At 41.1% G+C, this 27,534-nt stretch overlaps 1 protein-coding gene and 1 long non-coding RNA gene across 10 annotated transcripts in view; one reads left to right on the top strand and one right to left on the bottom strand.

Annotated features, from left to right (window-relative positions):
- nfixb (nuclear factor I/Xb) overlaps positions 1-27,534 on the bottom strand; it is a 635,608-nt gene that overhangs the window by 436,924 nt on the left and 171,150 nt on the right. For 6 of the 9 annotated variants that reach the window (XM_087983265.1, XM_087983260.1, XM_087983266.1 and 3 more), the window contains exons 1-2: positions 6,780-6,882; positions 6,444-6,540 (exon numbers count right to left, since the gene is read on the bottom strand). The exons of 1 other annotated variant lie outside the window; for it this stretch is intronic. In XM_087983265.1, the coding sequence (XP_087839391.1) occupies positions 6,444-6,540; positions 6,780-6,790 (108 nt within the window). In that variant the 5' untranslated portion in view covers positions 6,791-6,882. Of the gene's footprint in view, positions 1-6,443; positions 6,541-6,779; positions 6,883-9,655; positions 9,698-27,534 lie in introns of those variants that run through there. 2 more of the 9 variants (XM_087983261.1, XM_087983268.1) reach the window with 2 other exon arrangements.
- LOC122552226 (uncharacterized) lies at positions 6,543-26,346 on the top strand. The gene is made up of 3 exons (XR_006312327.2): positions 6,543-6,643; positions 25,142-25,273; positions 26,210-26,346. It is a non-coding gene; the product is annotated as an uncharacterized LOC122552226 (long non-coding RNA).

Here is a 27,534-nt window from a genome sequence, read left to right as displayed (position 1 = left end):
AGTCATGCCCCACTTACATAATCAAAACCCAGAACTCGAGTGGTCTAAGGAACTCAGGACTCAGGGTTACAAGTAACTGCACTTTATTGATTACTCTCCGTTTGTTCCCCCACTCCCCCCCCCCGACACCCTCCTCACCCCCAAGCTCTGAGAATTGTTTCAAAAAGCCATCTGAAGGGAGAACATGCAGCCAAGACAGGATGAAATTGCTGAATGGATGTTGTAACACACCAAAACAGCCAACACTGCAGAAAAAGCAGGTTTCCCCTCCATCCACTCCTGGGAACTTACTCAATATTTTTTCAATATTCTATCTTAAACTTGATTTGGCTACATTAGGACACATTTGCAGTGCAGTTTGCGTCAATGTTTTTCAGTCGAAAACACAGCTCTAGCTACAGGCTCCATGCGAGACATAGAGGATTCTGTTTCTTTACATGCTTTCACTGCCAGTCTGCTAAAGGCTGGCAAAAACAAGGCTTTGCCATTTTTAATCAGAGTGTATGAGATTACCTCATTGCATCCATTTGCCCATGTGTCAGGCTGATTTTGTTATTATACAAAATTTACTATTTAAATTATTGCCACTGCATCCACTGGGATGCTTGAGAGCAGCTGCCTCAGATCAGGTGGTTTCATATTAGGGAATCTATCTGCTACTGTGCAGTCCTGGATAATGGCAGCTTGATGGTGTTTCTGGCTGTTTGCGAGATTTTGTTTGCCCAGTAAACACACATTTCCCCACCTCCTTCCAACCCCCTTCCCCAAGTCCAACCACTCAATCATCCCCACATTTCAAAGCTTCCCAAAACCCCATACACCACCACCCTAGCCACCCTCTCCCTCCCCCCCCCACCACAACCGCCCCACTCCCACCTGCTTGCAAAGATAACAAAGGAATGCCGCAATGGTCACAAATCCAGAAAGGTCCATGTTGCAGGCTGTCATACCGTAGCAAAAGAAAAGGGAGAATGAGGCGATTTCTCATAATGCTTTGTTGACTCACTCACAAGGACTGCAGTGGAGGGACTGCTGGCACAAGTATGCCTCACTATTGATGCTGAAGGGCTGCTATTCTGTGTTCAGAAGCCCCTTGTAATGGAGGCTTTTTGCAAGAGAGAGAGAGAGAGATAGTGTGTGCGTGTGTCTTTATGTATGTGGCTTTGCAGCTCTGCTGTAGTTAGCATGATAGCATCTAAACAGATGGTCATAATGACTCCACATTCTGTACCGCAGTATGTATTGGAGTGGAGATGATCTGTTTAGATTCTATCGCATTTGCATTGCAATCTTCCTTGTGTATATTTTTTCCTCATTCCTTTTCTTTTGAAAACAAAACTTTTATGTCAACCCTATCCTTTATTTTGTGGCTGGTAGATAACACAGCAGATGGCAGTGGAGGGTCACTGTGATGAGCACAAACGGTGGTGGGGGGGGGAGGTTGTTGGGAGAGGGAGGAAGGGAAGAAGAGAAATTGGCAGAACTGCTTCTGTCCTTACAGATGCACTCCTCCTGCTAGTGCATTGTGAGCAGCCCAGTGCAGTGGGAGATGTCTAAAGCCCCTGAAGGCAATGCTTGCCCAAGCTATGAGAAAGATGGCAGCCACAGGCAGCTACAAAGGATTTGAAAGCAAGGCACTGCAGGGGGTGGGGAAAGGAAGCTGGCATGTAAGACTGGCAAGACTAAGGTACTCCACCTGCCACTTTCTGTGACCCCAAACGACCATTCCTGGATGGCAACCTGCCCATCTAGAAATGTGCTGCATGGTGGCGAGGGATGTAGCCCAGTGGGCAGCACAGAAGGGACATCAGCCCCATGGTTCATTCCTCCGACCCCCTACCTCCTGAGGGCTGGCTCAGAAGTCACACTGGCAAAGATTTCTCCGACTGTTCAGGCCATACAATGGGAGAGAAGCAATCATCGGAAACCAGGGACTATAACAAAAATAATCCTGTATACACAGGCCCAGTAACAATCAACAAACATACCTTCAAATTGTTAATACTTTCAGACTGAACAACACGCAATTGGATTTGCAAAACCTTTCCAGGTTGTAACTGAAAGGCTTCAAATATACTTTTGAAGATACACTTTCAAAAACAATATTTTTGTGTTATTTTCAGTCGCAGTCTTTAGCAGGCAAATCAAGAAATATTTTCTCAAAATATATTTTCTTGCTCTGTTCTTCCTCACAATCTCAATACTTTCCTGTACTGTAGGTGATATATACTCTCATCTTAATGTTATTATTACAGATCTTTGCATAGCACAGGAATTTCAGTCAGCATCGCCTTGACCTCAACTGATAGTTATGCCCACAAATTCCTTTCTCTCTCCTATCCACTCTGAAGATTGGCAAGTAGTTGTCTGGTTTCATGGGTGCAAATAAGGTGAGAGTGAGGTGATATCAAGGCCAAGTTTGACAATATATGACACCTAAGAGCCCCAGTAAAGCTGACACAATGGGAATAAGGAGACAAATTACTCAACAATGACTCCATACCTATCAAAAAGAAAGATGGTAGTGGTTGTTGGAGGCCAATTATCTCAGCTCCAGGACAGCTCTGCAGGAGTTCCTCAGGGTAATATCCAGGGCCTAACCAACTTCAGTTGCTTCATCAATGACCTTCCCTCCATCATAAGTTCAGAAGTGGGGGACATTCATTAATGATTGCACAATGTTCAGCACTATTCGTGACTCCTCATATATTCAAGCACTCCATGTCCAAATGCAGCAAGACCTGGATAATACCCAGGCTTGGACTGACAAGTGGCAAGTAACTTCATACCACACAGTACCAGGCAATGACTATCTAAAATAAGAGAGAATGTAACTACCTCCCTTTGACATTCAGTGGCATTACCTTTACCGATCCCTCACTTTCAACATCCTGGGGGTTACAGTTGATTAGAAACTAAAGTGGACTACCTATATAAATAATTTGACTGTTAAGAGTAGGTCGGATACTGGGAATTCTGTAGTGGCTGACTCACTAAAGTCTGTCTATCATCTACAAAACACAAGTCAGGAATGTGGTGGAATACTCGCTACTTGCCTGGATCAGTGCATCTCCAACAATACATAAGAAGTTTGGAACCTTTCAAGACAAACTAGCCCACTTGACTGGCACCACATCTACCACCTTCAATACTTACTCCCTTGACCATTGAGACTCAGTAGCAGCGCAATGCACCATCTACAAGATGCACTGCAGTAACTCACTAAGGCTCCTAACAGAGCACTTTCAAACCTGCAATCTAGAAGGAGGAGGACAGCAGATATATGGGAACACCACTACTTGCAAGTTCTCCTTCATGCCATTTACCAGCCTGATTTGTAAATACATCACCATTCTCTCAGTGTAACTGGGTCAAAATCATGGAATTCCCTTCCCCACAGCATAGTGTGTGTGAGTCTAAACACATCCCCCCAAGACTGCAATGACTTAAGAAGGCAGCTAAGTATCACCTTCTCAAGGGCAAAGGGATCAGTTATAAATATTGGCCTTGTCAAAGACACCAACATTATGTGAACAAAGAAGAAACATTTGCCGGTGAAGGGCCTGGATAATTAATGTCCCCTGCACCATTCACATGGATCAGTGAAGAGATGCCCTCAGCAGTGTCTGAACATTAGCCACTAATGCAGGACCAGTGGGCCAAGGATAAATATAGAGGAGCAAAAGCCCTATGAGAGGAGAATCATGGAATGATCACAGCACAGAAGATGGCCATTCATCCCATCAGATACATACAGTCTCTCTGTTCAAGCCATCCAACCAGATCAGCTCCCCAGCCTTTTCTCTCATATCGGTGCGAGTGTTTATTCTTCAAGTGCTTGCCTCATTTTCTTTTGAAATCCACAATTGAATCTGCCACATTCTCAGGCAGCTCCTTCCAGACCCTGAACTCTCGTTGAATGCAAATGTTTTTCTTCACGTTGTCATTGCTTCTCTCCTTAAATGGGTGCCCTCTGATTCTTGACCCTTCCCCAGTCTGAACAGTTTCTCTCTTCCCACTCTGTCTTGATCATTCACAATTTTGAACGTCTCTCAAGTATAGGTATAAAATATGAAAAAAGTCCCATTCCCACAGAACACCTACTAAAATTCTCCATATCACAGTCAACCCTCCCTGCAAAACATCCAAAATTGCAATATTAATTTCCTTCAATTTAATTTTAAACTAAACTGTCCAGTAATTCAACACTCTGAAATAAATGAGTCAAAGTGATATTACTGTTGTGGTATGAAAACTATGACAGAAACGAATTAGTTAGTTAACAATCTGTCATCTGCAACAAACCACGCTGTGTATGAGTTTCAGCAAGTGTGCACCATTCAAATCTACCTCCCAGTATATTGAAACTGCAGAAAATAAATCAAACTTCATGTTAATCAGTGGTAATATTTAAACAATCGCTTCCCTCAACCATCCCCCACCCCCTCCCCCCGTTTGTGACCTACAAATTATTTGTAAATTCAACAATTATAAGAATTAAATAATTTATTCCTGCAAGATGACCCAACTGTTCCTCGGTAACATTTTTTTTCTCGTCATCCGGCCCCTTCCCCCGTGCACAGGAGAGGTTGGGATGAGGAAAAATCGGCGTCTACAGGTTAACTCGGCTGCCGTACCACTATGAACTCCTCTTCCCCAAAACAGTTACGCAGGGCGCTTCAGATACTGCTGGCGGGTTAGAGGGAGAAACGGCTCAAAACAGGCAGCTGATTTACACAAAAAAACAATTATTCAACGTCGGCGAAACTTAAACCATTCTCGGCGTAACAGCTCCTGAAAGCATTCGCACAATGTGCCACCACTCTAATCACATAGCCCTCCCTTTTGATCTGCCTGCTATACTTAAACTGCAGGCCTGCAAGTGATTAAAATCTCCATCAGAAAGTGTGCGTTCCTGTTTGGTTTACTAGAAGGGCTGAAAAAATACACTTTCTCCACAATTTAAAATAATTGACTGAGAGACAAGCAAGGGCAACATAAAACACTAAATGGCAAACCATCGTGCACTATAACCCGGAATCAGTAAACAAATGTAATATGAATTAACAGGTAAATTACAGTCTATAAATCACACACTCATTACCGGCTACAATTAAGACAGGGTCTTACAAAGGTGACATCAAACTCAATCACAAAGTATTGTAAGACTGCCTCAGTTGTATTTTATTTCATTAAAAAAAATATTGCCAGCCTAACAATGCGACCTCGGTGAAATTGCTCCAGGTACTAATTGATTAGGAAAGTGTCTATAGAGACTGTAAAGAGAATCAGGCTGGAATTTTTAATTTGACTGTTTTATGGTTGGTAGATTATATTTAATTTTTAAAAATATTTATCTCTTCTCTGTCCTCTCTGACAGAACCACAAACTGTGAAACTTTTCTGGGGGAGCCACCCTCACCACTCCCCACGCCCGTCCCCCGAACCCCGTGAGAAAACAGTTCTTGCAAAAATACACAGTTGACGAGATTTGCATCTTTCCACCTATTTGCTAAAACTCCGGATGCGATAAAGCCAATACGCTTACCTAAATAGTCACACAGGTCTCTCAACATGAAATATACAAAATAAAAACGCACCACACAGACAAGCTACTAATAAACGAGACTGATCTAAATATTGTGCAAGAGTGACAGGCGCAAAGAAAGGATACATTTTAAAATAGACACGGGACATTATAAGGAACGAACCGGGTAAACTGATAAAAAAAATTGCCAATGTCATCAGATTTCCTATGGAGTGAAACTGACCTAAAATAATCTCATAGCATGAAACTATATGGAATAACTGTATATGATCTGCATGGAGAGAATAAATGGAGGTTCATACATTCTCGGGTTTGAAGGAATAAGGACACAGAAGTATTGACACAGGGGCCAAACCTTCAGACATTCTTATCACCTCAGAATTTTGATTTTTTTCAAAAAAGAACTGGTCAGTTTAAAAGGGGTAGGAAGGCAAATTAATGCAATATTTACACGTCAATATTTGTAAATAAAGAGGGAAAAGTGATCAAAATGCACATTCTTGTGGGTGGGGAGGGCGAAGAATTAGCTTGGTTCAGAAGGATATGCAGCATTTCACACTACAATATAAAGGCGGCGATTTAGCAGCAAATTAGACAACCCCAAAAAACACACACACACATCCATCTCCACGACCATCACCGCCACCTTCTCTTCCCCTTTAACTAGTACGAGACCGTAGGAAAAAATAAGTTAGATTCCTTTCTCAACCCCCAAAATTCAAAACCTCATAAACATAATACTTGTGCTTTCTTTAAACGTGTCAGATGTCAGTCTGCGTATTAAACTGGGCTTACAATTCCACTTTCTATTGCACTGGTGTTTTTTTTCTTAAAAAAAGTCTTCTCAGAAAGTATTGAAAGAGAGAAAGAGAATTCCCGATTCACACAACACGTACCATTGTGGTGTGGGGAAATCTGCCAGAAATCACTGTATCACTTCCACTGCAAGCCGCAGATCCAGGAAACTCCCTAGTCCGGGAGGCAAGTCCATGTCTAATAAAGCGCGCCGGTCCCAAACCATCGAGAGAGCGAGAGAGAAAGAGAGAGAAAGATTATTTCAGTCAAAAGTTGCCTTCGAATAGTCCGACACATGAAGGTTTTCCTTTTCTCTATGCATTTCACTGTCTTTTCCTTTCTGGGATCGGCTTTCCCAGGTTAAAGTTATGCCTTTTCCTTCGCGGCTTCGGTGAAACTGTTCTTTATATTTTTTTCTTAAAAAAAAGTTATTCTACCTCTGCAGCATTGTAGTTGCGCGGCATTCCCGGCTCACTGTTCGTCTCGGAGCATTGTCAAGAAAAGCAGTCTGTGTGCTCAGAACAGAAATCTCTTCAAACACTGCAGAGGAGAGAGAGAGGGGGGGGGGGATTTGAGAGAGAGCCGATAAGTCCCACTTCCCTCACTAACTAACTAACTAACCGCTCCGGTGTCGGAGTTGAGCCGTGATTTGTTTAATAACTTTTGTGTGTGTGTGTGTTTTGTTTTGCATCTGGTCTATAAGCGCTGGGAGAGCAGCTGCTGTGTCTGTGTGTGTCCCTGTGTGTATGTTTTTGAGCAGAATTACAGTGAAAAGCCATGAACTGGGGGTTGTTTTAAAGAGGCAGCGACGCAGAGGGAAAGTTGCCGACAATATATGCGAGTGCATTCGGTCTCGTACGTTCTCCTGTAGAACCAGCGAAGGGACATGGTGGTGAGGGCGGGGTTGGTGGTGTTAGTTCAAACAGAAATAAAAGTGACCAAAACAGGAGCGATTTCGCAGATGGTGCGTGCAAATAATTGAACTGTGTTATTTTTGTTTTGCAAAAGTGCTGACAGGTTTGCTAAATTACGAGCTGTTTCTCCTTTTTTCGGTAGAGGGAGAGAACACGGTCGGCGCTAAGTGTTGAAGGAGACAATGGCAGGGCAACTTATTAACAGTGAACGTTAGAGAACAAGTTCAGCCTCGCAGATACTAGACTATCCAAATCAAATATGTTATTTCCAGCAGAGGGAACCGATTTCCGTCCAAAACTTAAAATATGCTTCCCTGAAAGGACACCCCCGCCCCTGTGACCACCACAAAAATACAAAGTTAATAGTGTCAGTCCTCTGGAAGGGAGGGAGGTGTTAATTAGTTCCAATTTTTCCCTGTAGAATGCAGATTTGATAACAGTGAGTGAAGTCAATTTGTATATGTGTGTGTATAAAACCTATAGCAGACTTTAAAATTAATCAGTTTAAAATATAGCCCTGAACTATCCAGGTTGACTTTAGTTTAACATCACAACCTCAGCAGTTGTTAGATATTATGCTTGCAGTTTATCCCAAATCTTCTTCGCTACGTTGTCCTTGCTTTAAAACATTTGTCGATTGATGGTTCTATTGTGGATAGCCTTTGAGCTTCCAAAAGTAACCTGGAACTTCTAAATGTCTGGCTTTTATCTAAATGCAACTGTTACAAAAAAAACCCAAAATGCCCCTACTAAATAAACCTGTTTTAGCCCCTGTTAAAAATCCAAGAGTTTACTGTTACTGTAAACAGTGATGTGCTGGTTTAATCAACACATCCTGAATTAGGATGGCTGCAAGTTGTATCCCTACAGAATTTCTTCAATGTGTACCACCGAGATGGACCCGGCGCCATTCCTGCAATGGGATTTAACTCCTCAAAGTTGCAACCTTTCACTAGCTTCAGTGTCCCTGCGCTTTACAACAGGTATCCGCGAAGTTCCCCAGCAGTGTTCAAATATACAGAAAGATCCGCAGACAGGGCAAATGGGGACTGTGCGGGGAGAGGGAAATTGCAACATCTGGGAATACATCTGACAAGCATGTGTGATGATGATTCTATCGGTGCTGCAGTGTCCCCCGAACACACCAGAGTGCCGCTGGTACAAACGCAAATAAATCTGTTGAAAGGAGAAGGGGCGAAATCACAGAAACACCAAGAGTGTTATTTAATGGATTCTCTGGCCAGTATTTCATTTCAGATATAATAACAGCAATACGCAGTCAAATCACTTTAGTAATGAACATTTGCTATTTAATAGAGTTAAAGAAGGAGGCGACTACCGTTTCTTTTGAGACAACTAATAACGGCGTTTTAGAGATAAGAAAACATGATTTAAAAAAAAATGAAAATCCCACGAAGAATCACTAGCAGCTATTCTTGCTTTTTCTGCTGCGGATTGGTAGAAATATTATCTAGTTTCTCTGTATTCTTGGGCTTAAAGTCAGGAATCACTATATTGTGAATAGGATCGGACTTTTGGGTGTGTTTTGAAAGCGTGACAATCTCGACATGATTCTCTCGAGTGAAGTAAACCGATCCCCCATTCCAAGCACTTTAGCGACAGGGAGAGATTAAAAAAAACTTTGTAGTTTTCAAATGGCTTGCCTGATTTGCTGAAGCTAATTTTTGACTCTTTCGACCTTTCGCTTGGCATTTTTCATAAAGTTAAAGAGAATAAATTAAATTACATTTGATGGGCAGCTATATCCTGGAGGTCTGGACAGATTAAAAATCGCGACAGGGCGTGTAAACAAGGAGAGACAAAGTTTCCAATGAGATTACCCGACAGAACGGTTTATGCAATACTGACCCACTGTAAAACAGATTCAACACAATGGGAAATGTCTATCCTTTGTCTGAATGAAATTGAAATTTACGCGGCTGAATTCCGGATCGATAATTTAAGGAATAATGTGCAGGGATTGTGTTAAGGAGTCAACAGTTCCGTACAAGTTTCAAACCCTTTAACCCTTTCAGCTCCACACAACATTTCAGTTGCTGCAGGCAATCAACTGGTCATGGATTCATTTTGTAGACTTTGTAGCTGACTTCCAATATATCCAGTAAATAATCTTGTGCCGGCGTGGATTTTTGATAAATTGCCTCAAGTCATAGTTCCCCACCCCCCCCCCCCCCCCCCCCCCCTCCCCAGGTTCTGCTTTCTCTGCTTGTAAGGAGCTGTGCGAAAGATGTTTTGTTTTAAAGCGCCTGGCAGGGTTTCGCGAGAAGGGGATTGAAGGTGGACGGGAAGGTGGTAGTGGTGAAAAAAAGTTGAGGTGGGATGGTGTAGGTGAGAAGTCAAGACAGACTAACCAAACATCCACTGTTTTAGTTACGTACCGTGCTCAAAGTTGATTTTAGACAATATCATAAACGCTCTTGACAGGCTGACATACTGCAAGTAGATGTTCGTTTGAATGAATATCCAATTTCGAGCTCCAATACTCTCAACTAAAAAAAACGTTATAATTGAAACTTTTTCCTAAGTATTTAGTTTATTATGTACTTTCAGAGCTTATTCTCTCTCTACATGCAAAAAATCTACCTAGTTGATATCTCGTTAAATTTCCCGAACACGTTCTCAATTTAATTAAATGCAGCATTTGCGACTTTCGTTTTGCTATTAGCAATAATTTATTCAAATGAACTTTACAATGCAATAGAGTTAGAGCTCTAACAGTGTCCGAAGCAGATTCAAAACTTAGGTTAAAGCGTTTTAAAAATGTATTGAAATGTTGATTTGGTTAAACTTTTGTATTTCATTTTACCCGCCATTATACTAATTCTATACTCAGAAATACAACCTCAGACAGACATACACAAACAGAAAAACAGACACAGAAACACACGAAGAGAAACACAAAAACGCGGGCACGCCCAGAGATATACACAGATACATACACAGACAAACAGGTAGACACACACATACATTCACACACAATACAACATACAGATACAGATACTCACAGAGATACAGATACACAGAAACATACAAATACGCATACACAGATACACAGACGCAGAGATACCCACATATAGATGCACATACAGACAGTTATACATACACAATGATACACACACATCGTAGATATTCAAGAAGGTTGCAATGAAATGAGCCAAAGATTATCCGAACAATTCTACTATCGGAAGATTTCTAAAGCTCTAAACTGCTTCTTTATAAAAACTTAGTATGACACTTAAACTTCTTTTAACTTGTTGAACTCCTCGTTATTTGTACAACTTAATGGCGAATATCAAATCGATCTAAATCACAACCTTCCTGTGCAAATTCCAACATGGAATGCGAAGAAGAAACATTTTAAATAACTGTGCCAAGAAGATTTAACTTTGATTCCGAAATTCAACCTTTTAAACTGGAAGCTTCAGTGCCGGAAGAAATTGATACTGGGTCGCTTTTATTTTTTCAAAGCTGTGTCCGTAATATAAGTAACTGATATTAATTTTACGTATTAAAAATGAAAAGCTGCACTCTACGTGGGTTTAGAATTAAAATACCGATCTGTTTGCTACTCCTTAACCCCGTACTGGAGGTCTGTTGCACAGTGTTTAACGCTGTGTTTAAACGCATTAAAAGACCTTTAGTTCATGAATTATGTGATTTTGTTCTGACAAAATGTTCTGTAAATGTCGTGTTTTCATAAATATTTGAGATCATATTTAATGTTGTTTTATTCCCTGCACAATTATTATTTAATTTCTTTAAAATGTTCCCAGGCTTTGTTTTGAATGTGGCACACGGGGTTGGTTCACTTACAATAATGACCTCTATCTCAATGTTTTAGATTTATAAGAAAGTATTTTGAACGTTGCAATTCTGTGGTTTCCAAGTGGTTGTCGATTTATTTTCATATCTCAATCAGTCTAACAATAAATTATTTGCATCAACGTTATTTCAAATAGGTATGTTTTGTTTCACAATTATCAATGGTATAAAATTGAATATTGCCACAATCTGGAGAATATTCCGTATTTTTCTCAAGTAAGCACACACTCCCTTTCAAAAATCGTTAAAAACGAATGTTATCACGATTAACACAGAACCGAATAAGGCTCTTTCTCACGACTGCTTCATTTCTTTCGCAACAGCCGTGTTCAACCAACAACCACCACCCAATCACCTCGCCACCCCTATCTAAAGTTACCATTTGTTCTCTGATCAAATTCGAAGCAAAGACCAGAGCGTGAAAATGTACGTAAGATAGTTCCACAGCCAAGCATTAGAATAATATGTTTAATAAAGTCTCTTTTTTCGTTTTAATTCTGGAGCCCAAAATTATATAGTCTGAAAAAAAACAAAAAAAAAATGCTGATGAAACTCTGTAGGAGAGAGAAATAGTCAATGCTTCGAGTCTAATTCTGAGGAAGGGTTACAGGCATCTAAATGTTAATTTTGTTTCCCTCTCTTCTCCACAGATACTGCCAGTCTGATTTTCTCCAGCACTTTCTGCTTTGATTTGTTTTAGATCTCCAGCATTCGCAGTTCTTTGTTTTATTTTGTGCTACAGATCTTTTAACTGACCGAGGTGGAGACGTCAAAACTTCCGTCACGTATTAAAAATGAAAAGCTGCACTCTACGTGGGTTTAGAATTAAAATACCGATCTGTTTGCTACTCCTTAACCCCGCAGGAAAGGATAGTTGTTCAGTGGCAAATGCCGGAGTTACTGAGAAAGAATATTCAAAATCCACCTCATCAACAATAAATGACAGAGGGATAAAACAAAGAACTGCGGACTGTGGAAATCTGAAACAAAAACAGAAATTACTGGAGAAACTCAGCAAGCCTGGCAGTGTCTGTGAAGGGAGAAGGAGAAACAGAGCAAATGTTTCGAGTCGAATTCTGAAGCAGGGTCACTGGACTCGAAATATTAGCTGTTTTCCCTCCAGTGAAGTCGGGGGAAAGTTGGCAGGAGTGTGCAGTCAGTTTTAGTCACAATGGTCTCGTCAGTTAGATCAGATTGACACTGCAATGCAGATTTGCTACTCCTCTAAAGATTTCGTTCCACATCCCTGTTCGAAGAAATGTATTTTAATCCTTTTTCAATTCCTCCATTGATAATTCGAACACTACCTTAAGAAAACATCTTCATCCTTTTTAATAATTTAAATAATTTCATTTGTTTTTGCCCCAATTTGCCAATTCGGGGCCTATTCCCTACCTTTTTGGATTAGATTGAAACAGCGCTGGTTGCAATTATCAAAGTCACTTGGAGAGATTTATACATACTTTTTAAAGTAAGAGATAGCTACGTCCATCTGCACTCCACCAATGAATATTAAACAATTACAATGAATGAATCCTACGCCGGTTAAATTTTGGGGCACAAACTAAAGGACAATTTGATGTTTTTCTTTGGCTGTCTCGTTAGGAGTTAAGAAATAATCGAGCGTTTTTATAAAAAAAGGAAAATCGAATTCAAACACATTGATAATCTTAGGGTAAGAGCTTGCTGTGATAGTTCTGTCACATTCTACCTGGAGCGATACTGCAAAGTTGTGTATAGCTTATAGTCTCTGCGAGGGAAGGGCAGACTTCCCGATCGCTACCGTTTACTTTTTTTTCTCAAAATATTAACCCGAGAGTCGTCTTGTTAATTCCAATCACACTCTTTCCTTCACTCCCAGCTCCCGGAGAAACAAGGCTCGAGAAATGTTCAGTGTTTGGAAAGGCAGAAGTATTAGATTAAATCTAAAATATAACAGATATGACCAATTAATTGAAATGATGTGACCATTTCTCGCCTCAGTGAGGAGTCTTCAATTAATATGTTATATAAAGTTGGCTTTCAGCATATGAGGTTGGAGTGTGTTACCTCTTTTGTCAGCTTTTCGGTTTTGTGGCCAATCAGTGTGTATCTACCTCTTTATAATATCTAAAGAATTGCGCAATATGAAATCTAATTAGGCGTTCATCTTCTTTGTATTTTAAATCACATTTTGCTTTACAATGTATTAAATTTATATTTACTGCGTTAATGTAAATAACGAGATAGTGACATGCCCGTTTGCTCGAGTCACTCCACTAGTCTCTTTGCCAAATAAGCAGTGAATGGAAAGTTGAAAATTAAGTGTCTTTGTGTGTGGGTCTGAATGCAAGCATGTGTTTACCCTGTGTGTATGTGTGCATACATCTGTATGTGTATGCACAGATGTGCCTGTCTGCATGTATGTATATGTTTGTGTGTATAGGTGCTTGCATGAGTATGTGTATCCAAATATGTGTATCCGTATGTAGGTGTTTGTGTGTGAATGTCTGTGAAAAAGAGAGACTGTATGTGAGGAAGACTGTGTGTGAAATAGAGGAAGACTGTGTGTGAAATAGAGATTGTGTATGTGTCTGTATGTATGTTTGTGGTTGAGAGAGAGTTTGTTGTCTATATACATGTATGTGTATGTTTATATATCTGCTTATGTATGCTTGCATGTGAGATTGTGTTGTCTCTTTGTATGTTTGCATGTATGTATGTAAGTGTAGGTATGTTTGTGTGTTTCTGTATGTATATTTGTGTATGTATATATGTTTGCATATGAGACAGTGTTGTTGTCTATTTGTGTTGGTATCTGTGTTTGTGTGCGTGTTTGCATGCATGTTTCTGCGTGTGTATGTATGATTGTGTGTGATAGACAGTGTTGCGTATGTGTTTGCGTCTGTTTGTGTGCCTGTATGTGTGTTTGTGTACATATGTTTGTGCATGAGACTGTGTTGTATATATCTATATTCGTATATGTGTGTCTACATGTTTGTGTGTGTGTGTGTGCATGAGAGACCTCTCGAGCCCGTATGTGTGGGCTGGGGATGATGAGGTTAAAGCAGTTGTGTTGTGAGTCTGCATCTTTGGAGGTCAGGGCGAGTCAATGACTTTCGATTTAAGGGACAGCAGGTTTCGGAAGATGCGCCCGGTCATGAGACCTTGAAAAAACGTTTTTTGTCTCCTTATGAGATTTCGCGACCGCCATTAGTGACACTTCTCACTGACCACATTTTAATAATATTGCATTTCACAAGCTTCTGCGATGTTTACCGCAGTGAAGAAGTTTTAACAACCAAAAAAAAATCCCGCCTACGCAGAGAGCCACAAATGTGGTTCTAAAATAACCGCTTTGGAGTAACCCCTGAATTTAGACTGGTGTGTTAGTTTTGGGACCAATATTTCACTTGTTCTTAATGGTGGTGGGGGAGAGTGAAGGGATGGGGGGAAGCAAACAATTCATTTAACTTAGAGGAATGAGCGGCAACTGAACTGCACATGGTACCTCTAACATTGAATATTGCCAATTTTCTATTGAAACATGAACTAACTGGAACAAGTCCATGGCTTAATTTCCAGCAATGTAATATCCTCAGTAATTAAATCAGATAATGTCCGAATATTTGAGATCAGTGAGGAAAGGGGGTGGTGGCCTGAGGGGTGACTAGTGGGGGATGAGGTGATTATCAGTAGGGGAGAGTGATCAGTGGGGAAGGGGATGGCGACCAGTGAGTAGGGAGAATCAGTGGGGAGGGTGATCAGTGGAGGCGGAAGGGTGATCAGTGAGGAAGGGGTCAGTGGGGAGTGGGGTGGTGATTAGTGGGGGAGTGTGGGTGATCAATAGGGAGGGACAGTGAGAGAGGGGCTGGTGATCAGTAGGAGAATGGATGTGCTATTGGGGAAGGGAATGATGATCAGTGGGGGAGGGGAGTGATGATCATTGGGCGAGTTGGGGTGATCAATGGGGAAAGTGGGGGGGGGGGGGGGGATCCTGGGCGAGGGGGAGATTATTTTTGGGGAGGGGACCGATCTGTGGGGGAGGGAAGTGATAATCAGTGGGGGAAGGGTGATCAATGGGGGACGGAGATGGTGGATGGGCTGGGGGAGGGAGGTTACGGGCATTTGCAGCCCTAGTATCCCAGCCATTCAGTCCATTCACCATTTGCTGGAATAAATTGGATTAACCCGCTTTCATATTAAAGGTCAACTGCTCACTCGTTTAACTTTATTAATTTAACTTAATAGACGATCCTAAAATATTTCGAGCAGGGTAACATTGCGGACTGAACAAACGCTGCGGAGACATTCGGAGACCCCAGGTACATGCTTGCGCCTCCAAACCCGACCCTGTAACAAGCCGTCTGTGTTAGCATCCCATGTTTGAGGAGAGGGAGGGCATGTGTTTCGAGTCGGGGGGGGGGGGGGGGTGGGGGAGGGTTGCATGGGGGGGGGGCGGGGGGGGGGGATCTGTTAGACGGAAGAGTAACGTTGTGCATTTTACAGAGAATGTCAGGAATACTTCATCAAATAATCCAACCGTCTATGTTCGTTGTTGGCTTCGGCGCTGTTAACAAGCGCACGGTGTTCTCCGCTCCACACCGTGTCAAGGCAGTGCGCGGGACCTGGGGCCGCAGGTCATTTTCAGCGGAAGGAATGAAAGGTAGAAACAAGCAGAGAGAAAATAGTGACACAGTGAGAGAAAAAAAGCGAGGGAGAGAGAAATAGAAAAAGAGGGTGAGCTGGATATAGAGATTTTTTAAATTAAAAAAAGAGGAAATAGAAATGTAAATAGAAATGAGAGGAATGAGAGGAAGAGAAATAGAGAGGATATAGAGAGAATGTGAAAAATAAAGAGAAAAGAAAGCGGAGAGAAATAGAAAATAGAGAGAGAGAAAGAAATAGAAAAACAAATGGGGGAGAGAAATAGAAAAAAATAAAAAGGGAGGGGAGAAATACAGAGAGAGCAAAAAAGGGAAAGAATGAAGAGGAAAACAGGGGAGAAGTAGAGAGAGAAAATAGAAACGGAGGGATAAAGTAGAAAGAGGCAAAGAATTAGGCAAAATAGAGAAAGGGTGAGAAATAAGAAAAAAGAAAGGAGACATTGAGAGAAAAAGTAGAGAGGAATAGAGAGGAAGAACATTAGAGAGGGAGAGAAAAATAGAGATGGACTAAGCGACAGTCAGAGATAGGAAGAAAAGAGGAGATTAATAGAGAATTGGAGAAAGAGAGATAGAAAGAAACAAATCGAGAGACAAGAAAATAGGGACATAAATAAAATAGGAAGAGAAAATAAGAAATAGATAGCGAGTTAAAAAAAGGAATGAGAAAGGAAGAGAGGTGGGGAGACGGAGAGAGAAAACAGTGGGAACAAGAAAGCGGGAAAAAGAGAAATAGAAATAAAGAAAACAGTGAGAGTTCATACATTGTTTTCTGGTCCTTGTCTTCGACTTTTCATTAAGCTATTGATTACAAGCCCGAGAGCTTAGGGAAACGAAACTTTTATCTGCATTTTACCCGATGGATTGCAATAAATTGCTGTTCGGTCACGACGAGTTGGCAGTTTAGAATATGCAATGCTCCCTTATTTAGTGATCATGATTTAGAGATGCCGGTGTTGGACAAAGTTAAAAATCACACAACACCAGGTTATAGTCCAACAGGTTTAATTGGAAGCACACTAGCTTTCGGAGCGACGCTCCTTCATCAGGTGATGTCCGTGCGGACACAGGTACACACAGACGCGCACACAGACACCCACACACACCCTTACAGACACACACAATCCCACACTCACACATGCACCCCCTCACAGACTTAAGACACTCTGCACACACTTTCTCATACTCACAACGCCCACCCCAGACAGACACAGACAAAGACTCACATGCATACATATATTTTGTGGGGTGAATTTGTACTTGCAGAGTTACATTGTACTTTGCTCAAAAACTGCATGCATTCATGTAGAACTCTGAGCTCAAAAACTGCATGAATTTATGTAAAACCTCTGTTATCTCACTTTTTAGATTAGAATCAATCTAAACATCAGGTCATAGACAGAGAACACGGGGGCTAACACCTTCAACATATTGTCTAGCTATCACCATTGTTAACAGCTAACCCGAGAATGCAACTTTAAAAAAAGGTTTTGGGATTTACACATGAAAGAAGTGAAACTATCACTGTATTCTAACAGATGAAAGGCTTAATTGACAATCAATTTTTCAATGTGTAATTTCAGTTACATCACATTGTAAATTTTTGCTATAAATTCTGTGTTACGATCGAGCCCTCCACTACCACCTGATGAAGGAGCGTCGCTCCGAAAGCTAGTGTGCTTCCAATTAAACATGTTGGACTATAACCTGGTGTTGTGATTTTTAACTTTATTTAGTGATATTACTGTACAGTCATTAGCCGCAGGCTATGGCGAACGTTGAAATTCCCACAGATATCAACATGGCAACATAAAGTTCTTATCTAGAGGGGATTATAGATTAAAGTGTGACAGTCAATAATTAGTATTTTGGTGTAATTAGTTGGGCCTGTGGCGTTGGACTATGGGCGGGCTTCTGTGGGGTTCCAGCCAGAGCCAGAGATCTGATTGAAGCTGGTCGCGGTTTGATATTTGTTTAACCCGAAGACTGAGGCCATGTTCACCTGAAGTTCTCAAATAACACTATGATTAATTTTTTCACCTGCTTCCCACTCTCAGGATCTAATCAGACTGTGATATCAATATTCCTCATTACTGACTGCTCATAAATCCGCTGTTAAGTTGTCCAATAAACTGGGGCTCATTTTAACAGGAAGGTCAGAAAAACCTAGTATGGCGCAACATAACTGCAGTATCAATGATTGCAACTTTAACCCTTCACTCCCTGCATTAGACTCGTGTTTTGACAATTTCAATGTACTTTTTTTCTGGGGGGGGGGGGGGGGGGGACGAAATTCTACAATATATACTGGAAGAAATGTGGCACTGCAGTTCCTTTTTGAGGAAAAAAGTTATCAACATTGCAGTATTTTTTTCAGTTAACGTTAACAATGCAAAATACATGGTGAAGGAGTTATAATGTAAAGAGAAGGAGCTACTGAAATTCAGCAAGTCTGGCAGCAGAGAAAGAAACAGACTCACAGAGAATCACAGTGGACATTGTGTGCATTAGGTCGCTAATTTAATTGCTAATTCCTCTCTTGCCCCTTGCTGCTCTCTTCCAGCATCTTCTGCATTATATATTTCTAAAGGAATGACCCCATTGCAATTCGGACGTGTCCCAGGAGAGATCTTTCAATACTGGCGAAATCCCGAAAATCCATTGACAAGTGAGTTTTAAAAAGGGACAGGCTTGCACTTCTGTAGCCCATTCACAAATTTGGGAAGTCCCCAAGTGTCCTCCAGCCAATGCAGTACTCGTGAAGTTGCGCTATGAGGAAATTCGGCATACAAATACTGACACAGCAAGACCCCACAAACAATTATATGAAAATAACCAGATAAAGTGCTCGTGTGATATTGACATAAGGAAAAATATTGTCCACACACCACAGATTAAACCCTTCCGTTCTTTCTTAAAATGGCATGGGATCTGGGTTTAAGTTTATCGGCAGCACCTGGAACATACTGCACTGAAGTATCAGCCTCAATTCTTGCCCTCAAATCACTGGGGTGGGATTTAAATCTACCACGCAGTGACAAGAATGCTACAGCCTCCTTCGGAGGACCCTCAAATACTACGCAACAGATTGGCATTTATATAAATTTCCATGCAGTACAGTATTGTACCATGCTTACTACTCCAACTATCAGAGACTGCCTACAATTATCAGCCCACTGTAGGAGTCACTTCATTTTAACTGCTCAAGAACAACATTAATGCTTCAAAGGCAAGCAATACATCAACAGATACACATTACTACTAATGCATTTGCAAAGTTGCTATAGCCACCACTCATTAGAGAGAGTGATGACTGATAGCACTTTAAGCAGAGGGTGACAACACATCAGAAAGAGGTGAGATTGTGAAGGAGAGTTTTGCATGGCAACTTCGGGTGGTGAGGGAATTGAACCCATGCTGTTGGCATCATATTGTATCACAAACCAACCGTTCCACCAACTGAGCTAACCAAATCTTAATGCAATGGCAACATATTAATAAGTCAACTAGTTTATAAGTCTACTAAAATTTAAGGACTACTTGTTCTGAAGACCCAAGTTATATAAAGGTGAATTATTGGAGGATACAATATATGGAAAGAAAGGCTGTGTGTTGTTTGTGTTTATGTGTGTGAGGGAGAGAGAAAATTTGATTCAATTTGTGAGTGTGATAAATACATTTTCACAGTGAGTGTGTATACAAGTCAAGCTGAAAGGTGTACAGAAATACAAACAGGACTAAAACTGTTTTCCAGTTACAGATATTAAATTAGCTGTTTGACCATCACCAATGAAAAGCTAAAAGTATGGATCTTTTTAATTGCAATTGCAAGTAATGGACAGAAAGTACATGTTAGTAATGATTGTTCATTGAACAGAAATTTAATTAGCAATGAGTTGAAGGGTTATAGGGAGGAGGCACAAAAGTGAGTTAAGGCTGAGATGAGACCAGCCATGATCGTACTGACTGGTGGTGCAGGCTCGAGAGGCTGAATAGCCAACTCATGCTTGTACTTCTTATGAATGAGTGCAGTTAAGTGAGGGAAGTGAGGTATTGTGATTCCACATATGAGTGTTTGATCAGTCACAACATGAGTGTGCAGAAGTGATTAAGAGTCTGTGTAATTCTGAATGTGTGTGCAGAACAAAACAAGTTGTGTTTTCTTTGTCCTCATTTGGTGAGTGTCAGATTTGATGAGCGAATGTGTGAGTGTGAGCCAGGTGTGTCTGCATGTGAGTGACACAGAGACTTTGTTCAGGAGTTAGTGCTGACTAATGGAAATCAAAATGAAAAATATGCTTGGAATCAGAGAGGGTGCCAGTGTGCTGTGAATAATATAAACAAGATTTTGATTGACATGCAGATGTGCTGCAGTGATCAGTTAAACTGATAGTGTTTCTGTCATAGAACTTAGATGAATTACATAGAATATGTAATATTGACTCTAGGTGCTTCATGTCAACTTTTACATTCCATTTAAGTCTCATTCCATCCTTCCTCGTCTATCACATACCAGCCTAACACTAATGTACTTATTTAGCTTCGAGAGTGTGGTGCTAGAAAAGCACAGCACGTCAGGCAGCATCCGAGGAGCAGGAGAATTGACATTTTGGGCAAAAGCCCTTCATCAGGAGTGAGATTTGTGATCCAAGTGGGTGGAGAGATAAATGGGAGGGGTGTGGGGCTGGGGGAAGGTAGCTGAGAGTGTGATAAGTAGATGAAATTGGGGGTAATGGTGATAAGTCAGAGAAGAGGGTCTGCCAAGGACATGCAGGTCCCGGGCCTCCTCCATCGCCACACCCTAATCACCCAATGCCTGGAGGAAGATTGCCTCATCTTCTGCCTTGGGACCCTCTAACCTCACAACATCAATGTGGACTTCACCAGTTTCCTCATTTCTCCTCCCTCCACCTTATCCCAGATCCAGCCTTTCAACCTGGCACCACCCTCATAACCTGTCCTAACTGTCCGCCTTACTTCCCATCTATCAGCTCCACCCTCTTCTCCGATGTATCACCATTGCCCCCCACCTCCATCTACTCATCGCACTCTCAGCTCCCTTCCTCCTCGCCCCTACCCCCTCCCATTTATCTCTCCACCTCCTTGGCTCACAAGTCTTATTCCTGATGAAGGGCTTTTGCCAAAAATGTCAATTCTCCTAATCCTCGGATGCTGCTTGACCTGCTGTGCTTTTCCAGCATCACACTCTCAACTCTGATCTCCAGCATCTGCAGTTCTCACTTTCTCCTACTTGTTTAGCCTTTCCATAAATGCATCTATACCATTTATTTCAGCCACTTCTTGTGTCTATGGGTTTTACATTTTAATTTTTCACTAATTGAAGGCATTTCTTCAAAATTCTGTTTGTTTTTATTGGTGACTATCAGGTATTCATAATCTTCCATTGTGCCTTTTCCCACAAATGGAAGCACACTATATTCAGTCTAAATTATAAAATTATAATTTCAAAAAGCATAATGAGGTTATCCAATTGTCTTTTCCTTCAAGAGAAAAGGAAAACACCCGATTTATCCTTTGTCTAAGATATGAGGTCACAGTTCCTTGTAAATATTTTTTGCAATCTCACCAGTGCCTCTGTATCCTTCCTCATAATATAGGAACCAGATCTGTACACAGTAATCCAAGTGTGGTCCAAACAAGATTTGATTCAAGTTTCACTCAATTCTTGGAACATTGATCCGTGGGTTCAGACATCTGTTAGTAGTATTTCATCAGAAATGTAATAGCTAATGGAAAAGGCCTCAAATGTAAAACTTAAGCAGATCTACATTTTATGATACACCGAGATTCTTTCATAATATTGCAAACTCCAAATGCAGCTAAGGATGTTATAAAACAAAATCTGGAAGAAGAACAGAAAGACTTGCATTTATATAAAACTTCCCTTAACTACAGAGTAACCCTCCACTCTTTACTATAAAATAAGTACTTGCACGTTTGAAGAGTAGCTAATGTTGTAATCTAGAAAATGAAGTGACCAATTTGAGCACAGCAAGCTCCCACAAACAGCAAAGTAATAATGATCAATATCATATTTCAGTTATGTTGATTAAAGAATAAATATTTGCAAAAACACTAGAGATAATTTCCCTATTCTTTTCTTTTAAATAATGCCATGAGATCTTTGAATCCAGCTAATGGGATAATGGGTCCTTAGTTTGATGTTGCAAGATAGCATCTGAAAGATAGCACCTCTAACAGTGCAGCACTTATTCAGCATGCACTATCAAACTAGTGCTTTGTGTTCAAATTGTAGAGTGAAATATGAATTCCACACTTCTTGAAACATGGATGAGAAGTCCAAAGTCTAGGTGGTCTGTATGCAGAGAGGTTGGGAAGAATATGTCTAGATTGAACCAAAAGGTCATTCAAGACACTAAAGGCCATTCTTGTTGTGCAAAGGTGCTTAGCTTTTTGGCCTTTGTGGATTTCAGGGATGTTAGCCTGTGTATGCCCAGATGCATCTGAGAACACATATAAAGATTAATTTCATGTCCTGTTGACATCCATGGATCATGGACTGCTGATACCAATGGATCTTGTTTATCAGATTTAAATTTTATCTACTGTTGAGTCAACAGCCTACTAAACACTGCTTTTTCCAAAGCGCTCACAGTTTAACAACTGGTGAATCAGAAACATAAACGCAAATGGAATGGAGTTGCATGATCTCTAATGGCTAGATTGGCAAGGTGTGTGGGCCAATGTTTGGAAATCTCAGCTGTAGCACACTAACTCTCTCATCACATCATCTAGCAGCATTCTGAAGGACCACACTTGGCAAAAACTCATCACTCTCTGAGTCAAGCAATTCTTCTTGATGTTGGTTTCAACTGATACAAATATTTATGTAATGGGTGCAGATTTAAATATAGCTATTGGAGGGCACAGTTCTTGTGCTCTTTCTCAAAATCATGAGGGGTTTCCTTCAAGTGAATAAGGAGGAATTGTTTCCATTGGTGGGTGGGTAGCTAACCACAGGATACAGATTTAACACAACTGGTGAAAAGAACCAGAAGGGAAAAGAGAGACATTTCTTTTTGGAACAACAGGTTAGTTGGGGTTATTGGAATATGATATTTGAAAACCCTATAGAAGAAAATTCAATAGTAATTTTCCAAAGGGGAATAGGATTTGAAAAAGAATGATTTGCAGATCTATGGCTAGTGGGGAGCTACACAGATGTAATCGCTGTCTTTTGTGTTGTAGAGATTAGCGATTCAGTCGTGGAAATTATAAATTTCCTCACCTTCCTATTCTTCCAGCCTTCCTGCAATCTACAGATCTCTGAAACCCAAGTTTGATATCATTCAATCATTACTCTTCAGTCCAGGTAGTGTTCTGCACTGAGTGAGCTTAAACTTGGTTTCTTAATTACTAATCATTTTTAAAAAAAAATACCAAGCATGTATCGTGGCATTGATCAGCTTTCAGAGGAATCTGACATTCAACACATGAATAAAACTCTAAGCTTGTCATATGTAGCAGTCAACATCAGTCTTCATAAATACCCAGCAACACAATGACTGCTGTCTTATAGATATCAGACATTTACAGCATGGAAGTAGGCCATTTGGCTCATTGTGTCTGCATTTGCCCACAAGTAGGCCATTCAACCTAACTCTACTTTCTGAAGTCTTGCAGGTGACAGCACTTCAACTTCATATCCAAGGACTTTTGAAATATGTTGCAAGTTTCTGCAAACACCATCTTTTCAGACAGGTTTATGTTACTTCCATGATAATTTTGACAAGATCGATTCCAAAAGGTCTTACTTGCATCTTGATAATTATATCAAACAAACTCAACAACATCAAGTAGGGAAGGCTAATATAACAGCATGAGAAACAGGAACAAGTGTAGGCTATTTGGCCCCTTGAGCCTGCTCTTCCAATCAAAAGGATCATGACTGAACTAACATTTCTCATGTCCACTTTCCTGCATTTTCCCATGACTTTTGATTCCTGTTTGGATCAAGAATCTATCTCACCCTTAAATATAACAAGGACTCTGCCTCCACAGCCCTCTGTGCAAAGGAGTTCCAAAGACTCACAACCCTCAGAGAGAAGAAATATCTCCTGTTAAACTGGCACCCCTTAATTCTGAGACTATGCCCTCTGGTTGTAGACTGTTCCATGAGGGGAAGCATCCTCTCAGTACTTACCCTGTCAAGCCCTTAAAGAAGCTGAAAATGTGTTGCTGGAAAAGCGGAGCAGGTCAGGCAGCATCCAAGGAGCAGGAGAATCGACGTTTCGGGCATGAGCCCTTCTTCAGGAACGTCGATTCTCCTGCTCCTTGGATGCTGCCTGACCTGCTGTGCTTTTGCAGCAACACATTTTCAGCTCTGATCTCCAGCATCTGCAGTCCTCACTTTCTCCTCGAAGCCCTTAAAGAATCCTATATGTTTCAATGAGATCACCTCTCTCATTCTTTTAAACTCCAATGAGTAGAGTCCCAAGCTGATTAACCTTTACTCATAACAATCCTTCCATATCGGGAATCATCTATACATCAGTATAAATCACAACATAACTAATATTTATATGCATTTGACCCAGAATGTTGGATATTCACACCTTCCCACTCTCACTGATCCTTACCCTATCCAGTTGTCTCCCCTAGCTAGATGGGATAACGATTGCAGACATACCACTCCTCGACAATATCATCCAAAACTATATCAGATTTCACTTATATGAGCATGAGATTCAGTTCAATCTCGTCGCCATCTCCCTCAGTGCCTCCACCGCCTTCAAATTGCTGTGTGGCTGACATTCTATTTTGATGTGCAGTTATTTCCTCCACATAAGTATCGAGAAGAACAAAGCTATTGACTTTGGGTCCCATTACATTCTTCATTCCTTATCCATCAACTCCATTCCTCATCTTAACAACTAACTGAGACTAACTCAGACTGTGCCCAAAGCTGAAAAATGTGTTGCTGGAAAAGCACAGCATGTCAAGCAGCATCCAAGGAGCAGGAGAATCGATGTTTCGGGCATAAGCCCTTCTTCATTCCTGAAGAAGGGCTTATGCCCGAAACGTCGATTCTCCTGCTCCTTGGATGCTGCCTGACCTGCTGTGCTTTTCCAGCAACACATTTTTCAGCTCTGATCTCCAGCATCTGCAGTCCTCACGTTCTCCTCAGACTGTGCCCAACCTTTGTACCCTTTTTATCGCTGACGAACATGTGATCCCACATTAACTTCATCCACAACCTCTCCCTCCTTCAACCTCTCTTCCAAAATATTTTGCAATCATCTGCTCAGAGATATTTTGCACACCTCTGAAGCAGGTGTTACTTGAACCCAGGCCTTCTAGCTCAGAGATAGGGATATTACCAGTGCACCACAATAATCCTTCTCATGTTGCCCCTAGGTATTTTCCTAAACAACCTGCAGGAGATGTTATTACACACCATTGGAGCAGATGGGACTTAAACCCAGGACTCCAGACTCAGAGATAACAAGAGCACTTCAAGCTGCCCCTACCTCTTCAACCTAAATTTTGGTAACCTCCACTTAATTTCATTTTGTTCAACAAATTTTGTTTGACAAATAATTTTGTGAGGCTTGATTTACTAATTTGTTTCCCTTCTTTAATGCCAGGCCATTTTCAGAAGGCAATTCAGAGATTAGCCTGTCATTATGGGTCAGAAGACACATATAGGCCAGATCGAGTAAGGGTGGCAGATTTACTTCCTTTATGAACCAGATGCATTTTTACAAAAGTAAATGAAAACTTCAATTCTGGACAATTCCAGATTTTATTTAGTGTATTTAAATTTTACCAACTACCATGGACTTTAGCCTGGGCCTCTGGACTGTAAATGCAGAGATATTAATCCAGAATTTCAGATAATGTTCTGGGGACAATGCCATGGCAGACAGTGGCATTTGAATTCAGTAAAAACTTGGAATTAAGAGTCAATGTGGCGATGTCCACATTCCATGAACGAATAAAAAGAAAACCACCATCCAAAGATGTGACAATGAATGCCATTTGTTGTTAAAGAAGCTGATAGGACTTGAACCAAGCCTCTTGGCTCAGAAGTAGGGACATAACCACTGCACCATAACAGAGTGGAGAGAGAATCCTGTAACTGGACATGAAAACACTTAATACATTTCTGCCTTTAACACTGAATTGCTACTTTGGGTGACTGGGTTATATTTTGTAATAGTTGATGTTTAGTTTACAATGAAGACCTGGTACGGGCAAACACCATGAAGCTATAGAGAGGGTCAAGAGAACTTGCAGGGGCCTCAAGTCAGATTTCCAGAGAGAGAAAATTCCATTGGAAAACGTGCTCATTGGAAGCAAGGGCTGCTTGCATGGAGGGATGTGTGAATATTTATTGATTCTATCACTTTAATTAACAACAAAAAAGACAAATGCTGAAATAAAATCTGGAAACATTTGAAATAGAGCTTTTCCCTGTCGCAGGTACCTGGGGACAGGCGTCACGGTCCAGTTGAAAGTACTGCGGATGCTGGGCATCTGAAATAAGATCAGAAAGTGCTGGGAGGAACTCAGCGGTGTCTGGGCACCATCTGTGGGACATTCTGCAGATCTTGGGCGAGTCACCGGCATGACTCTGAGGAACTGTTTCACCTCTTTGATCTTTTAGAGGGGTAGCACGGAGTTGCTTGGCTCGGAATTTCCCTTTTCCCAGTTCACGTATCAATTTCGTGCCATTTTGCATTTTTCTGTCCGGCCTTTGAGCAGTTTTAACAGAAACACGCTCCTGTAATGATTGGAAGTTTTAATATTTTGAAATTCCACTCTCGACGTTCGTATTTAACCCTGTCCGTTTTCTACGCGTCCTCTGTAATCTCCCTCTAACGTTGTTTATCTATGATTTGGAGATGCCGGTGTTGGACTAGGGTGTACAAAGTTAAAAACCACACAACACCGGGTTATACTCCAACAGGTTTAACTGGAAGCACTAGCTTTCGGAGCGCTGTTCCATCATCAGGTGGTTGTGGAGCATAAGATTGTAAGGCACAGACTTTACAGCAAAAGTTTACAGTGTGATGTAACTGAAATGATGAAATTACTCATCTGGTGGTTGTCAATCACCTGAAGGAGCAGCGCTCCGAAAGCTAGCGCTTCTAAGTAAACCTGTTGGACTATAATCTGGTATTGTGGGATTTTTAGCTCTAAACCCATTTCTCTTCACCACTCTCCCTGTCTCTTTCTCATCCACTTTTCTTTGACCTCTTTCTCTGTCTCTCTCTCTCTAAATCCATCTGTGGAGGTGCCAGTATGGAGCAGCGCTCGGAAAGCTTGTACTTTTAAATAAACGTGTTGGTCAACAACCTGGTGTTATGTAATTTTTAACTTTATCTCTCCCTGGCCCTTTTCTCTTTATCACCCTCCATGTCTGTCTCTCTAACCCCATTTCTCCTTCACCGTCTCTCGGTCCGTCTCTCGCTAACACTACCTCTCTCGCTTCCTCTAACAGTTTCTCTCCAACTCTATCTGTCTCTCGCTCTAATCTCATCTCTATAATTCTTTACCTGTTTCCCTCTGTAAACCCATCTCCCTCTAACCCTTTCTCTCTCTCTAAATCTATTTCTCTTTAACCATTTCTCTGTTTCTCTTTAATCCCACCTCCCTTTAAGCTCTCTCTCTCAGTAACCTTTCTTCAACCGCTATCGGTCGCCCCTTAACTCCATCTCTCCTCCCTGAAACCTCTTCCTCTAATCTCTTTCTAGGTACAAACCCGTTTATCTTTAACCCTGTCTGTGCCTCCCGTCTCTCTCTGA

Source organism: Chiloscyllium plagiosum, unplaced genomic scaffold (assembly GCF_037043375.1).
Source record: "Chiloscyllium plagiosum isolate Xiang-an unplaced genomic scaffold, Cpla_swu_hap1 HiC_scaffold_45, whole genome shotgun sequence".
NCBI classification, from domain to species: Eukaryota; Metazoa; Chordata; class Chondrichthyes; order Orectolobiformes; family Hemiscylliidae; genus Chiloscyllium; species Chiloscyllium plagiosum.
Note: the sequence above shows the minus strand (reverse complement) of the source record. Positions and strands in the feature narration are given on the sequence as shown.